The following is a 15671-nucleotide window of genomic DNA, read 5'->3' on the forward strand; positions in this document are numbered from 1 at the left end:
ATGGAAAACCTGTCTTATGAAAGGAGACTCAAAGAGCTTGGCCAAAAGAAGGCTGAGTGGAGATAAGATTGCTTTCTATAAATATATCAGAGGGATACATACCAGGGAGGGAGAGGAATTAATTAAGCTCAGTACAACATGGACACGAGAACAAATGAATATAAACTGGCCACCAGGAAGTTTAGACTTGAAATTAGATGAAGGTTTCTAACCATCAGAGGAGTGAAGTTCTGGAACAGCCTTCCAAGGGGAGCACTGGGGGCAAAAGACATATCTGGCTTCAAGACTAAGCTTGATAAGTTTATGGGGGGGATGGTATGATAGGATAGCCTAATTTTGGCAATTAATTGATCTTTGACTATTAGCGATAAACATGCCCAATGGCCTGTGATGGGATGTTAGATGCGGTGGGATCTGAGTTACTACAGAGAATTCTTTCCTAGATGTCTGGCTGGTGAGTCTTGCCCACATGCTCAGGGCTTAGCTGATCACCATATTTGGGGTTAGGAAGGAATTTTCCTCCAGGGCAGATTGGCAGAGGCCCTGGGGATTTTTCGTCTTCCTCTGCAGCGTGGGGCAGGGGTCACTTGCTGGAGGATTCTCTGCACCTTGAAGTCTTTAAACCATGATTTGAGGACTTCAGCAGTTTAGACATCGCTTAGGGTGGGTGGGTGAGATTCTGTGGCCTGCTTTGTGCAGGAGGTCAGACTAGACGATTATAATGGTCCCTTCTGACCTTAAAGTCTATGACGCTATGGCCATGGCCTCCCATGAATCCTCAGTGATCTGCCACGTTCATGGTAGCTTTTCTATAGTGAGGGAATGGCAAAACCAGTCATCCCAGTGGAATAAAGTAGAGGGATCTATGCGAGGTATTTCTAGTGGAGATTTCTTCACAAAAAAAGGTTTCCTTCCCCCCATTTACATCACCCTTTGTTTGTCTCTTGTGATTTATAGTACATAGCCTGTAGAAATGCAAAACTCCTGTCAAATTAAAAGTTTTACCACTGACTGTGAGTGATTTGAACAGGTCTCCACCTCTGCTGTGATAGAAGAGAAGGAAGTTCTTGTGGTAAATGCTGAGGAAGACTTCAAGTTAAACAGCCTGGAAAGCGGCTCCCATCGGATCATCGCTGTGCACTATGTCCTTGAAGAAAGCAGTGGTTATATGGAACCCACACTGCGGATTTTGGCCATCCTACACACAGTCATCTCCTTTTTCTGCATCATTGGATATTACTGTTTGAAAGTAAGAGATCGAGGAATTTAACACTGTTTGTTTTTCTAGACCCCTTTGCTCCTTTCCATTGAGTGATGTGCAGTGGAGCAAAATCACAGAAAGTTTGCACAAACAGGGTTGGGATCCCCATGAAGAGCTACTATGTTCCTGGCTCCCCCTATTCATTCATGTGATGAACCTTCCAAGAATTCAGAAAGTGAGGCCTGTCACGTGAGGGAGGTGGAATCCCTCCATATGGCATGTTCTCATAGACTCAACACATGGCCATTTGCCATGTACATTAATGCAGCCCTGTTCTGGCTGAGGTGGCACCTGTGGCTTTCAAATACAAGTAGAGGGAGATGCATGTGATCAGAGGAGGATAGATTACAATGGCAGCATTGCACATCAGCTGGCTGTGCTGCACAAGAAGTGTATATTGCCAAGGGTGTGTGGTAGTTGGACTAGAGTTTCTGACTGATCTCCCGTGGGTGATGTTCTGACAAGGCCTTCCTATTGTCCCTTTTATACCTCTGTCAGTCTTGTTTTATCAGAAGTGGAATGCAACATAGCAGCAGCTTGGTCAAAGGAGGCACATGAATAGCATTTCTCTTTGCACAGGTTTTTATGCAGTAGGAAATTATTTGGTTTCTAGTTATTTTTTCATCCTATCTTTAATCGGTTACCTTTTCTTTTCCAGAGAGACAGGATCTGCTTTCCAAGTGAAGGCAAATGGTTACCAAGTGGCTGGTTTCCTTATGCACTTTAAATACTTGCACAACACCAATAAATAGTGAAACACATTTTCCATGATTGAGTGTCAGGTGGCATATGCAGTACCATCTCCAGGTCCTGTCTTTTGAGATATGGCTTTCTTTTTTCTGTGCGAGTTTTATGGAATGTCTCTCAAAAAAATAACTTTTTATATTTATCCTCTTGGTAGACATGAATTAAAAAACTATTGAAGTAACTGTTTGACATAATGATTTCCCACAGTTCCTGATGCCCTGAATGGAAGATGTTGTCCTTAAAAGGAGCAGTTCTAGTCTCGGCCTGTGCCCACTGTAGACACACATTGCTTTAAAAAAAAATCCATTTAAACTGTATTGCTTTTTATTTGTGTGCAAGATTTGTGTCTGTAAATTGCTGTTAAAATGGGAATGAGTAAAATCCACTAAACACTTTTTATGAAGCTGTCTTCAAATAATATTTGAACTACAGTTATTATATCAAGTGTAATATCCACCCTATTATCAAGTAATATTGTTTTAATTGTTATTGTTCCAATATAATTCTGTCCAGCTGTAGGCTGTGGTTTAGGTGCAGAGTCACTGATGTGGAGTGGATAAATAAAAGGTGAATTTGGGGAAAGTCAGAAATAATGCTGGGAGCCTAATAGAATCACTTTTCAAAATAAAAGTCCAATAAAACAGCCCTCTGTATGTAATTAACGCTTTAGTGCAACCAGAATGTACTCTTCTGTCAGTAGCAGTTTTCTAAGGAAAGTCCATTCAAATGGACCTTAAAGATCTGCCAGCTGCATCCAGCCCCAATGGGAGGCACTTCTCTTGAATGTCAGTCACCCAGCTCATTACAGAGAGTTCTGTCCTAGGGAAAGCCTCCAGAGCCTTGCAGCCCAGATCCTCAGGGTCAGGCAAAGTGCACTGAGCACAACTCAAGGAGGTGGTGTGCAAAAGTAGTTTAACAATGTCTTTTGCATTATTCTCATCCCAGTGCAGCTGTTTCCCCTGCTGTGTCTTAAGAGCAGCCTCAGGACTACTTTAATTCATGCCAATCTGTAACAGCCCCAGGTGCCTTAATGCAACCCCAGATGAGCCTGACATAGGAGCATGCCCAATGTGCTGCTCACTTTTTAGCCATGCCCCTTTTCACCCTGCTATCCTGACAGCAGGGAAGGTGTGTAGTCTACAAACCCTTATATTGGCTCTGTGCCATCGTAGGATCCCCCTTGCATTTGTCTGAGCCTTCTTGGGTTAATGGCCACAGTATTGAAACAGCGCAGTGCAAAGTCATTGTATGGCACTGAAGGATCTGGGCCTCATTCATCAATACATACTGTGGTAGACCCAGGCCAGTTGGGAACAGCAGAGTAGTAGAAGGGAGATATACTGGCCACTGGATAAGCAGTTTTCTGTTCCCTGAGTGACCGTAAGAACGGCCGTACCGGGTCAGACCAAAGGTCCATCTAGCCCAGTATCTGTCTACCGACAGTGGCCAATGTCAGGTGCCCCAGAGGGAGTGAACCTAACAGGCAATGATTTGAACTACTGCTCCAGGCTAATGAGAACACCTGATTCCAATTAACCTGCTAAGAGTCAGGGGAGGCTGCTAAGCACCTGACTCTAATTAAGACCCTTCTGATGCTATAAAAGGGCTCACTCCAGTCAGGCCAAGGGGGAGCCAGGGGAGAGGAAGCGCATGTGAGGAACTGGGAGCAAGAGGTGTGCAAGAAGCTGAGAGTGAGCAGGCATACTGCTGGAGGACTGAGAAGTACAAGTGTTATCAGACATCAGGAGGAAGGTCTGGTGGTGAGGATAAAGAAGGTGTGGGGAGGAGACCATGCGGAAGTAGCCCAGAGAGTTGTAGCTGTTGCACAACTCTACCAGGAGGCACTCTAGACAGCTGCAGCCCACAGAGCCCTGGGCTGGAACCCAGAGTAGAGGGCGGGCCCGGGTTCCCCCCAAACCTCCCAACTCCTGATCAAACACAGGAGGAATTGACCTGGACTGTGACTTCTACCAGAGAGGAAGGTCTCCGGCTGTTTCCTGACCCACAGGGTGAATCTGTGAGGCAAGCAAATCCGCCAATAAGCGCAGGACCCACCAAGGTAGAGGAGGAACTTTGTCACAATACCCAGGTTCCTGGCATTAGTCAAATACTTGACTGCTTGAAAGACTACTGTAGGTTATGTGTAGTATGCAATTTTTCCCTTCTGATTGCTGGTTTAGCTTCATTCAATCTGTGCACTCAATTTTTATAAGCAGCTAGCTGTTCTTAAAAGATAGCAGCTCCCAGAACTGTCACTGATTTTGAACTAATTTTTAATATGTTTTTTTTTCTACTGCAGGTTCCACTGGTTATTTTTAAGCGTGAAAAGGAAGTTGCAAGGAAATTGGAATTTGATGGGCTGTACATTACAGAACAGCCTTCAGAAGATGATATTAAAGGGCAGTGGGACAGACTCGTCATCAACACACAGTGGGTGTTTTTACTTTAGCTTTTATAGCTGTGTGCAGAATTTTCTGGAATACACACATTGTATATAGCTAGCTCTCAAGTTTCTCAGAAGTGGACGATGGCGATGGGGATTAGGCTTCCAGCAAAATAATCCAATAGACTGTAAGCATCTGTAGGAATTATTGTATATCATAATTATGCCTTTTGTCCTGCAAAAAAAACAAGGCACAATAAAGTTGACGTTGGTAAGTATTATATTTACTAACAAATGCGACTGCCACAGATACTGGGTGAACTGGACTTTGGAACCTTTTAGACTGCCTTGAGTGTGCTCCTCAGGTGACAGGCCCAGGTTCCTCCACCTCATTCTGGGTAGAACCACATGGTCCATCCACTCTGGGACTGGGTCTCTGGACATCAATCCTAATTGTGTTGACACCCAACTCAATTTGGCACCTGTAAGCCCTTTTGCTCCAGGGACCTGTGATTAGTCATATTGAACAAAGCAACTCAGAAACAATGCCTTCCACACAAAGTATTGTTTATTCATTCCCCCAAAGGCACAAAGCGTGCAGAGGAAAGTGTAGAAACAATAAATGGCATGGCTATTACACATCAGTCTCTCCTTACCAGATTTTTGTAAACTGTCTTCATCCCAGCTAATCCCCCACTCTTGCTGGGAGAAAACCGACTGTCCTGCTCACAGCAGGCTTTCTCTGTTTCCTTGTGTTCCCTTGCCAGCCTGTCAGCTCTCCTCACACTTCCAGGGCCACTCATTAACCTCCCACCCTTGTCTAGGCCTTGTTTACAACAACAACAACAATAACACAATCCTAAACTAACTAACAACACTACAAACAATAACATTCCCATAGGAATAAAATAATGGGGTTGTTGTACAGTTTTGGTTACAAAGCACAATACATCATACTTAGTACATAAAGTAGACACTCTATAAGCTGTATGAAAGGCATTCTGTTCAGCATGATATATATTCTGAAGCATATGAATTTGCCCTTGCAATTCAGAGAGTCTTCAAACCTCTGGTAACAATGAAAGCAAATTTTGAAACCGATCAGGCACTACACTAATCCAATCAAAATATACCTGAAATCCAAAAGCTACGTGCAACATTCTATCTGCAGGCCAGTAAATGATATGATTGCCTGCAGCAGTGGTAAGATTAATATGTATATCTTGTAAAGTGGTGGCTTTAACGTACACACAGCTATCATTAGCTTGAAAAAGTGGGTGTGCTGTCAGGGTAGTTCCTTGACCTCTACCCTCCCAGCAAATATTGGCATAAACAGTGACAACTTCCCCTGGCTTCAGTTTCTGTACACACTGAAGCTGTGGTGGTTCTAACGGCCAAAATGTCCATAGATTTCCTAACCCCATCCAAATATCAGCTGTAATCCCAGGAGCACTAACTAAAAATCGATTAGGAGAATCAGGCGGTCTCACTTCCCAGATATCCCGGTGAATCACCCAATCCCACATGCATCCTCCCCATGGACCTGGCAGGATTCGGTATGTGGGAGCCCACACCCCCTTAACCGGTCCATATGCTTGGAAGGAGCACTGTGAATGTCCACACTTCCATCCAGAAAGTGTCCAAGTATGTCTGCATGACCACAGATCAGATGGTACTCCTGATGCATCTGTAAGGGCAGTGGGCCAAGTCTGGTCTAGATCCCACTGCAATGCCTTCCCAGCCTCAGTGATATTCAATACCATCTCTGTCAGTAACTTCTGGGTCATAGAACTAAGGGTGGAAATGACATGTAACTCAGCAACTCCAGCCTGTACTTAAGATAGCTGAGCTTCAAAAATAAGGCTAGTGGCCTTTTCTAGTTGGCCCAATTTCTTATCATGTTCTTGGCCTTTAAGAATAGTCCAAATGGCTACTACACTATCGGCCCCAGCCCACAGGGATCTGGTCAATTCCCTTTTCCGTGCATTTATCAGACCAAAACCAACCCGGGCTCACCCGGCCGCTTTGGTGACTCTAGATAACCTCGGGCCGATCGCACGCCCGCGTGGCGGCGACGAAACTTTCAAATTTCTGCCCTATCAACTTTCGATGGTATGACCTGTGTCTACCATGGTGACCACGGGTAACGGGGAATCAGGGTTCGATTCCGGAGAGGGTGCCCTGTCCGCGCTAGCGGCTCAGAAACTAAGGATCTCTCCCTACAGGGTACTCACACAGGAGAGACTCATAAGGAAGACTACGACTCTCCTACACCTCCCTTCAGCAAAGAGCGTCGGCTAGTCTCTGGGAGACGGCGCCGCTTACTCTGATTGCATCCGGTGAGATGATCAGACTGTCAGTAGCCCACACGGAAGGGAAAGGGGAGGGAAGATGGGTTCACACACTCCTAGACCCAGGTAGCTTCCTCGCCGGACTATGCCAGGCCGAGTCAGCCCACTGTGGGTCGGATCTCCTAAAGATCCACTAGTTACCGGGCTTGCGTTAGAGCAGTCCTGATCATTAGCTTCCGCTTCACAGGGTACTCTGGGCGTCTTCCGATAACGATCACTCACACTGGTGTACACACACACACACCAAGGCCTCTTTTCTTCCTTTTTTGTTAACCCTTTTTTAACCTTTTTATCTCTTTTTAATTTTTTTTTTTTTAACCACGATGCATCTTTACTTGGTCCGGACCAATACCATGAGGCGGTATGACAACCCCTCTTGAGGCGGTAAAAACCCCTCAGCACCAGTGCATTCTAATGCATTTACCTATGCATTACCTTATGCATTTACCTATGCATTTACCTTGGCCAACTCAGCAGTTCCCAGTACTGCTATAAACTAACCTTATTGGGGCCTCTCCCCAATACCACTTTGCATTTGATCCTGCTGCACAGTCAATAAGTTCAGATGGCGTGAGCCCAACAGAGACAGACGTCCTCACGGACAGTCCTCCTCCGATACCCCAATAGAGATTTCAAAAGATCTCATACCTCTCATGTGGTGCCATGGGTTTCGAAGGGGAATGATCCGTAGTAGCCGTCTGTGGGTCCGTGGGCGTTGCCATCCCGGACGAGCCCCCAAATTGTCGGAGAAAAACTTAGTTCTTGCTTTTTGTTTGGGTGCAGCAAAATCAAATACTTTATTATTTCTCCAGTAATTACAATGGAGGGAGAGAGTGCCATAGGACACAGGGTCACCCCAGTCCCGGACAGGTCTCTCAACTGGTAAACAATTACAGCAAGCTTTATACCTTTGTTACAGACAATAGCTAACTGTAATGGAGACAGTAAAAGAAAACATTTGCATTTGTTTATACATAAGCCTCTTTGCTATCTTATTTGTCTCACTACTAGAAAAAAGCAAGACTGCACATTGCAAGGTCGTAATGACTTTTCACACAGTTCACTCTGTCTCACATTATCTTACTTCTACAAATCTCACATCATTAGGGTCACAGCTAGCCTAACTCATGCTAAGTAACTAACATGCATTAAGATCCCTTCAAATCCTTGTTAATTCTTTACTGGCTTCCACACTGGCTAGTGGGTTTTTTTGGACCTCTCTCTTTTTAACCTTGGCAAAACAGCTATTTCATCAGGGGCTGAGGAGTCACCTCTTCACAGCTATAAAACTAGCTATTCTGAGTGCTCTATCATGGTTTTATCTTTCCCACCTGGTTGCTTTAACAACCTCTTTTTAGCTAATTCTATAACAAGTAACTTATCATAAACACAGACACAGAGGTATGTACCATATTCATGAAACATAAAAGTTATTTCCCAGTTTATCACAGTTGTGCTAACACTGTACCATGACATAAAACTGTAGAAAAATATTGGGCAAAAACATGCACACAAAATAAAGCTTTTTCAGGTTGGGGAAAAACCCTTAAATTTGACACGCACAATGAAGTTAGCTAAAGCCTGCCTTCAGACTGCAATGTACTGTGGTGCAGAGTAGAAAGAGTGAGAAATAGAAACAGATGTTACTTTCTCAGAATACTTGATTTTCTCGTTATGTTTTTTAAAAAGATAATTAAATGGTTATAATAGCAACTTTATTTGCATTGTTCAACTGAATAAGAATAACACTTGAAGACATATACAGTATCTGGAAAACTCAGATATCTAATAATAAAATTGTTCAGATGTTATTAAAAAGCTACAGAGCTTCCTCTGGTGTGGCCTGCCTCTCTCCAGAACTGGAGAGTAGTTTCTGGCTCTTGTTAGGTTACAAACAGTGTTAAGTAGTCTGCAGGTCAAGAATGAAAGAAAATAAAAGAAAGGAAGTGGTAGGAAGATGCAAGAAAAGGGTAAAATATATAAAAGCAGGGAAGAGTGAAGAGAGGAGGTGAGCAAAGGGAAAAATACATTTTAAAAGGGTTCAGAAAGAGGATGACGTGGGGGAAAGAGATGATAACAGGAAAAAGGAATTGAGGAATATGAAAATAGAAAGGTGAATGGTGATAAACAGAAGGTTAGATACAGTGGTGTATCTATTTGTCATGTGCCAATCATCATGAAACGTAGCCATCAATGGAAGAATTAAAATTCCCTTTGTCATCCAAGTAGGACTCTCTTCTCTGTTCCTTTGTGGGTTTTTTATGTTAATTTTTTTCAGAGAGAAAGAGAGAGCTTACCTGTTAGTTTATTGCTACCTCTATTTAGGAGAAGGTCTTAGCAAAGAAAGGGCAGTTCTTGAGGTGGTTGGGCCCCTGGTTTCTTTAAGGGCTTTGAAAATGAGAGCCAAATACTTAAAATGCAATGGGACCCATGTGCAGCAGCACACAGTGACTTGAAGTACAGTAATATATTCCTGTGTGTCTATCTCACTCAGAGGACAGGCATTTGAAAATAATACTTAGCCCTGCCTTGAGTGCAGGGGACTGGACTAGATCACCTCTCAAGGTCCCTTCCAGTCCTATGATTCTGCTGTGTAGGACTCATTACAGTAATCCAGCAGGGAAGTAACACAGACATGGATCAATAACTGACCGTCTTCTTGCTTGTGAGAGGTAGAAAAGTGTTTCTGTCCATGTCTGCAACTAGTCATCCAAGTGGATGAGGAAGACAATGGTGGTGAGTAGATTAAATTATTTCAAAGATCTAGCAGAGGCTCATAGCTGTGACAGCACCTTCAGTTGAGAACACTAGTCCAAGTACCAGGGGCGGCTCTACCTTTTTGGCCGCCCCAAGCAGTCATGCGCGGGAGGCGCCCCGGAGCCGCGGGAGCAGCGGACCTCCCGCGGGCATGACTGCGGAGGGTCCGCTGGTCGCGCAGCTCGGCTGGACCTCCCGGAGCTGCAGACGGTTCGCAGGTCCGGCGGCTCTGCTTGAGCTGCCGCAGGCATGCCTGCGGGAGGTCCAGCCGAGCCGCGGGACCAGCGAACCGTCCGCAGTCATGCCTGCGGCAGGTCCGGTCGTCCCGGGGCTCCGGTGGACCTCCCGCAGGCATGACTCCGGCAGGTCCACCGGCCCAGCCTGCCTCCCCCCCGGGAAAGGGCCGACCCACGTGCGTGCTTGCCGCGCTGGGGTCTGGAGCCGGCCCTGCCAAGTACTGTGGCGGAGATGCTCAGAGGTTAAGGCCCACTTAACCTAATTTTACACCACGGTATCCAAATTGACAAAGAGCCTGGGAACTTGTTTTTATACCAGCCCACTCCTGGTTAACCTGATCACAGAGATCACCCCCTTTGCTAATTCAAGGTTACAGTGCTGCAGTACCTGTTTCCTAGAGCTGTTGGAAGCTGCATTGACATGGCAATTAGTCCAAAATACAGCTGTCTGTCTCCTAAGCATAATAGTAACTGAGAACATGTCATGCTAGTGCTCTTCCTAATATGCTGGTTTCCCCATTGAGTATCAGGGCCAGTTCAAGTTCTTATTAATAAATTGTGAGGCCAGAAGTGATCATTGTGATCATCTAGTTTGACCTCTTGCATAACTCAGGCCAAGGACTTCGCTGAATTTATTTCTGTTTAATCTTGACTTAAAATTTGCAGTGGTGGAGGATCCACCACAACCCTCATGGTTCATCCCAAAGGTTAATGAACCTTGTTGTTAAAAATCTGTGCTTTTGAGTCTGAATTTGCCTAGCTTCGGCATCCAGCTATAAGATCTTTTATATGTTTGTCTGCTAGATTGAAGAGTCCTCTATTATCAAATTCTGTTCTCCATGTAGGTGCTTATAAGATATGTCTACAGTGCAATGAAAGATCTATGGCATGGCTGTGTCTGGCCTGGGTCAGCTGACTTAAGCTCACAGGGCTCAGAGTCCGGGGCTATAAAATTGCAATGTAGACATTTGAGCTTGGGCTGGAGCCTGGGCTCTGAGACCCTTTCCCCCCTTGTGGAGTTTCAGCGCCTGGGCTCCAGCCTGAGCCCGAATGTCTACACTGCAGTTGTATAGCCTTACAGCCTGACCCTGTGAGCCCGAGACAGCTGACCTGGGCTCTGAAACTCAGTGCTGTCCATTTCCTTTCTTTTCTTTTTTTTTTTTAATCACAAAGTAGACATACCCATAGACTGTGATGGAGTCACCTCAGAACCATCTCATTGATAAACTAAATAGATTGATTTCTTATGGTCTTTCACTATAAGGCAATGTTTTCCAGACCTTTAATAATTTATATGGCTTTTCACTGAACCCCACTAATTTTTTCTCTTCCTTCTTGAACTGTGAACACCAAAATTGGACCGTGTTCCTGTCACAGTTACACCAGTGCCAAATGCAGACGTAATATTATCTTTCTATTCCTAATTGATATCCCCTGTTTATACACCCAAGAATTATATTAGCCCTTTTGGCCACATCATCACTCTAGGAGCTCAGGTTAAGCTGATTATCCACCATAAATCTGAAGTCTTTTTCACAGTCGCTGCTTCCCAGGATAGAGTCCTCCATCCTGTAAGTATAGCTTGCAGGCTTTGTTCCTAGAGGTATGACTTTACCTTTGACCATATTGAACTACATATTGTTTATTTGCACTCAGCTTACTTGACAATCCAGATTCTCTGTGTTAGTGACTTGTCTTCTTCATTATTTATGACTCCCCCAATCCTTGTGTCATTTTCAGACTTTCTCAGTTATAATTTTATGTTTTCTTTCAGGTCCCTGATAAAAATGTTAAATAGCCCAGGGTCAAGAACCAGTCCCATGTTGGACTGGCATTGATTCTATAACCCTCCTTTAATTCTTTATTGAGTCCCATATCAGCCATTCCATTATCTTGCCTGGAATTGATGTCAGATTGCCAGGCCTATAATTACCTGCTTACCCTTTTTAAATATTGGCACAACATTAGCTTTCCTACAGTCCTTTGGAACTTCCTCAGTGTACGAAGACTCATTGAAAATAACCATTAGCAGTCCAGAGAGCTCTTCCGCCAGTTCTTCTAAAGCTATTGGATGCAAGCTATCTGGCTGTGCTGACTTAAAAATGTCTAACAGTAGTAGCTGCTGTTTAATATCCTCCTATGTTACCAATGGACTGGAAAGTATGTCATCATCTTCTTATGTTCTGAATACACAATCTGACTTTTTCCCAAACACAAATCTGAAATATTTATTCAACACTTTTAAAATATTATTGACAATTCAACCATTTCCATAGAGCAACGGATCAATATCATTGTTAGGCTCGTTTTTGTTCTTAATGTACTTAAACTTCTTCTTTTTCTTGCTCTGAACATAAGAACATCAGACCAAAGGGCCATCTACCCCAGTATCCTGTCTTCCAACAGTGGCCAATGCCAGGTGCCCCAGAGGGAATTAACAGAACAGGTAATCATCAAGTGATCCATCCCCTATCACCCATTCCCAGCATCTGATGGTCATTGATTTCTCTTTGTGTCTTTTTCCTTCCCTTATCAATTTTCTACAATTGCTAGCTTCTAATTTATATTCATTGCTGTCAATTTACCCTTTTTCCCATTTGATATATATTGTTTTATTTTCTTGTAGTTGCTTTTCTTAGTTCTCATCTTTAAAGTCTCTTGTGGGGGAGAGATCAACTGCCTAATGGATCACCTCTCCCTCTCTCATTCAACAAATATTGTACACTGATATCCAAAACACGGCTGCTATGATCTAGAGACAAGTCATTTTCAGAGAAAAAGTCGAACTGTGGAACTTCCTACAGAGCAGTGCAGTCCCATCATTTAACCTAACTGTTATCATGAACCAAAGTACTCTCCACTCCCAGTAGATTTCCACCCAAAAGAAAAGACATCACATGGCATACAACACCATCAGCAGGTTAGGTGCACATGCAGTCCTACACAGTGAATGCTGAAGCTTAAATTCTTGTATTTGTCACCTAGATACTACAGTGATTGACCTTCTAAATGCATGTATACATAGATAGAACTGAATTGAATGTTAATCAAAGATTATCCACTGATTGACAAGATGATGTGCTGGGGCCCTAGATTGAGGGGACAGTTATGATTTCTGCTAGATTTACAGAGTGAATTCCTCTTCTGACTTGTATCCTGAATTAGAAGTGATCCATGATATTTGTGGTGACAAATTTCTGTTCCAGATGAGGCAGATGCATTTAGTATAGCTGTTTCATTTACATATGAAGAATGTCCTTCACTCCTGTTCCCACAGAGTATCACTACCAGAAATCTTGTGACCATACTTACTTCCTCCACTACAAATTCATTCCCTCCTCTTATTTCTGCCATCTTCCTAGCTAAACAACTCTACTTCTCCAACTTAATTGAACTACATGTCCACAATCCCAACCACCTTTTTGCTACCTTAGTCTCCTCAGACCCTCCCCTCCTCCACTGCTCTCTCTGCACCGGTTTCTTTCAAGATATCTTAGTGGATGTCTAGCCATGGACATCATCCCCACCTTGCCTGTCACCCCTGCCCATAACCTGGGCATAATCTTTGATTTGGACCTCTCTGTAGGTCCTCACATCCAGGATGTCTACATCTTGTTGATTCTTTCTGCATAACATATGTAAGATATGACTTTTCTTATCCATTTACAGAACTGAAACTCTTGTCCAAGCTCTCATCTCACATCTCAGTAATTGCAACAGCCTTTTCTCTGGAATTGACAAATGTAATCTTTGCCCGCTTATATCCATTCAGAATGATTTGGCAAGGATCATTCTCTTTTGCTATTGCATTGGCCATGTCATCCTTCCTTTTTGAATCCCTCTACTGGCTCTCCCCCTTCTCTATCACATCAAAGAGAAGCTGCTGGTTCTTACTTTTAAGACTCTTTACCATTGATCCCTTACATTCCTGTTATGTCATTCAATACTGAAATGTCAGTTCCCACTCTAATAATTCCTCTAATTCCCACTTGTTAAATTTTGAAACAAGCACCTTTGTCCTTTCTCCCATGCTGCTCCTCATGCTTAGGAGAAACTTCTCCTGTCCCCATAAACATCTGCAAAGCTGTTTTTTTGTTTAGTGTTTGTACAGTGACTGGGATGCTATGGTATTACAAATAATAGATACGAATAATAATGATAAGTGAGCCCATAGCATATCACAGTGTTCTCTAATGGCTTAATGTGGATGTTGATGGGGAAAGATCAAGCCTTATAAACTCTGCACATTAGACAGGGTGAATACCACCATCATTTTTATGGCAACATTTTAATTTCCAGCTAGGTACGCGCTGTATTTCATTTAGTTAACCCTGCAGATATAGGAATTCTACATCAATGTTTCTGGAGCCCATACATAGGAGAACTTCACTGCCTTCAACAGGAATTGTCTGTCTATGGATTGCAAGACCAGACCAATGTATGTGCATTTTCTCGTTCTTGTTTTTTTTTTATATACTACTCGGTCCACTGATAATTCTCCAAAGTATCTTTTCTCATTTATATTTTTCAGATCATTTCCTAACAACTATTGGGATAAGTTTGTTAAAAGAAAGGTAATGCTATATATTGTTTTTCAATAGGCTTTATTATTTTTTTCAGTTTTTTAAGTTTATTGGAATTTTGTGCTGATTTTTGGAGTAATAGAAGATGGTACATTTCTCATATATATATATCTATGCTTATGTACTGTAGATTCCAGTGTTTACCATTCTACACTATTTTAAATTCCTCACCCACTTTGTGCATATAGTTACACATTTTTTGCATACAAGTTGGGCAATTAATTTTGAAAATTTGTTCCACATAATTTAAATATCATGATGGTCCCTTATGACCTTAGTCTATAAGTTTGTGTGTCTATTTGCCTTTTTAAATAAAAATCAGAAATGTAAGATGCATGTGAAATTTTGTATCTGTGTATATTACATACACGCAACCATATGTTTTTTTGTGTACGTACATATCTACCTATTAATAGAAGATTATCCATCAACAAATAGATAACATTAAGGAGTTGTGAAAGCTGCTTAAATATGAACATTGATGCTAGTTTCTTATAAATATTACTGTCAGCCACTTCTCCAGTTTCCACCAAAAAAACCTGACCTTCCTGACAATTTTATAGATCACAATATCATCACAGTAAAAAAATCTTTCTAAGGAGTTTGATAAAGATCAAAATAGGACTTTTTAAGTCATTGGGTCAGTTTCCTGCCTGTCACACAGGCTTCATGCCAGTGTGACTCCACTGATTTCAGAGAAGTAATGTTTTTTATTGAAAATTTATCAGAAATTGACTTTTAAAATATTTCTCACTTTTTGGCTTGTAATAATTATTACCCTGGCTAAAAAATTATGTTTTGTTAGCCTTGCTGAGGAAGATGCCATTTGTATATTTGAAGGGGTTGTTGGGAGATAGATAGCGGAAGTCTGCACTTAAGTTGTCTAGGAAGGCTAATCAGGGGCTCATAAATGAAAATGTATTAAAAAGTAGCCCATGGAAAGCTGAGGGGAAAAAGAAAGGATTATGTTTTCAATCAGACTGTAGAATGCCTGGTTTAGTATGCTGGGGCTGAGATATATTCTGAACAGACGTGAGTGTCTTAGAGGCAAAATGTGGTGTTTTAAGGAAGGGTTCTTTGTTTTACGTGCTTTTTCTGCTCCCCAGGGTACTCCCTGAGTCACAATAATGCAGAACTGTTTTTATGCACATACCTTCCCCCACCCCCCACAAAAAAGGCCTCAAAATGTACAAAAAATATCCACCGAGGTCTAAACCACAAATTATTAGGAGACTATGCAAGACTATTTCTTATTCAGTTATGTGCCTGTAATCTGAATTTTTTCCTTTGGGTATATTTTTGCAAAGGTTAAAAATAAGTAAATCTTGTGGGATAAGAGTGAGTAATGAAGTA

The 15671-nt window shown here is 42.5% G+C and overlaps 1 protein-coding gene across 1 annotated transcript in view; it reads left to right on the top strand.

The window, feature by feature from the left end:
• Nucleotides 1–15671, top strand: part of RYR2 (ryanodine receptor 2) — a gene marked incomplete at its 5' end in the record, with an annotated part of 534914 nt that overhangs the window by 480634 nt on the left and 38609 nt on the right. The window contains 3 exons of the mRNA XM_045010317.1: nt 1031–1249; nt 4308–4438; nt 14267–14309. Coding sequence (XP_044866252.1) covers nt 1031–1249; nt 4308–4438; nt 14267–14309 — 393 coding nt within the window. The remainder of the gene's footprint in view (nt 1–1030; nt 1250–4307; nt 4439–14266; nt 14310–15671) is intronic.

Source organism: Mauremys mutica, chromosome 3 (genome assembly GCF_020497125.1).
Source record: "Mauremys mutica isolate MM-2020 ecotype Southern chromosome 3, ASM2049712v1, whole genome shotgun sequence".
Classification (NCBI taxonomy): domain Eukaryota; kingdom Metazoa; phylum Chordata; order Testudines; family Geoemydidae; genus Mauremys; species Mauremys mutica.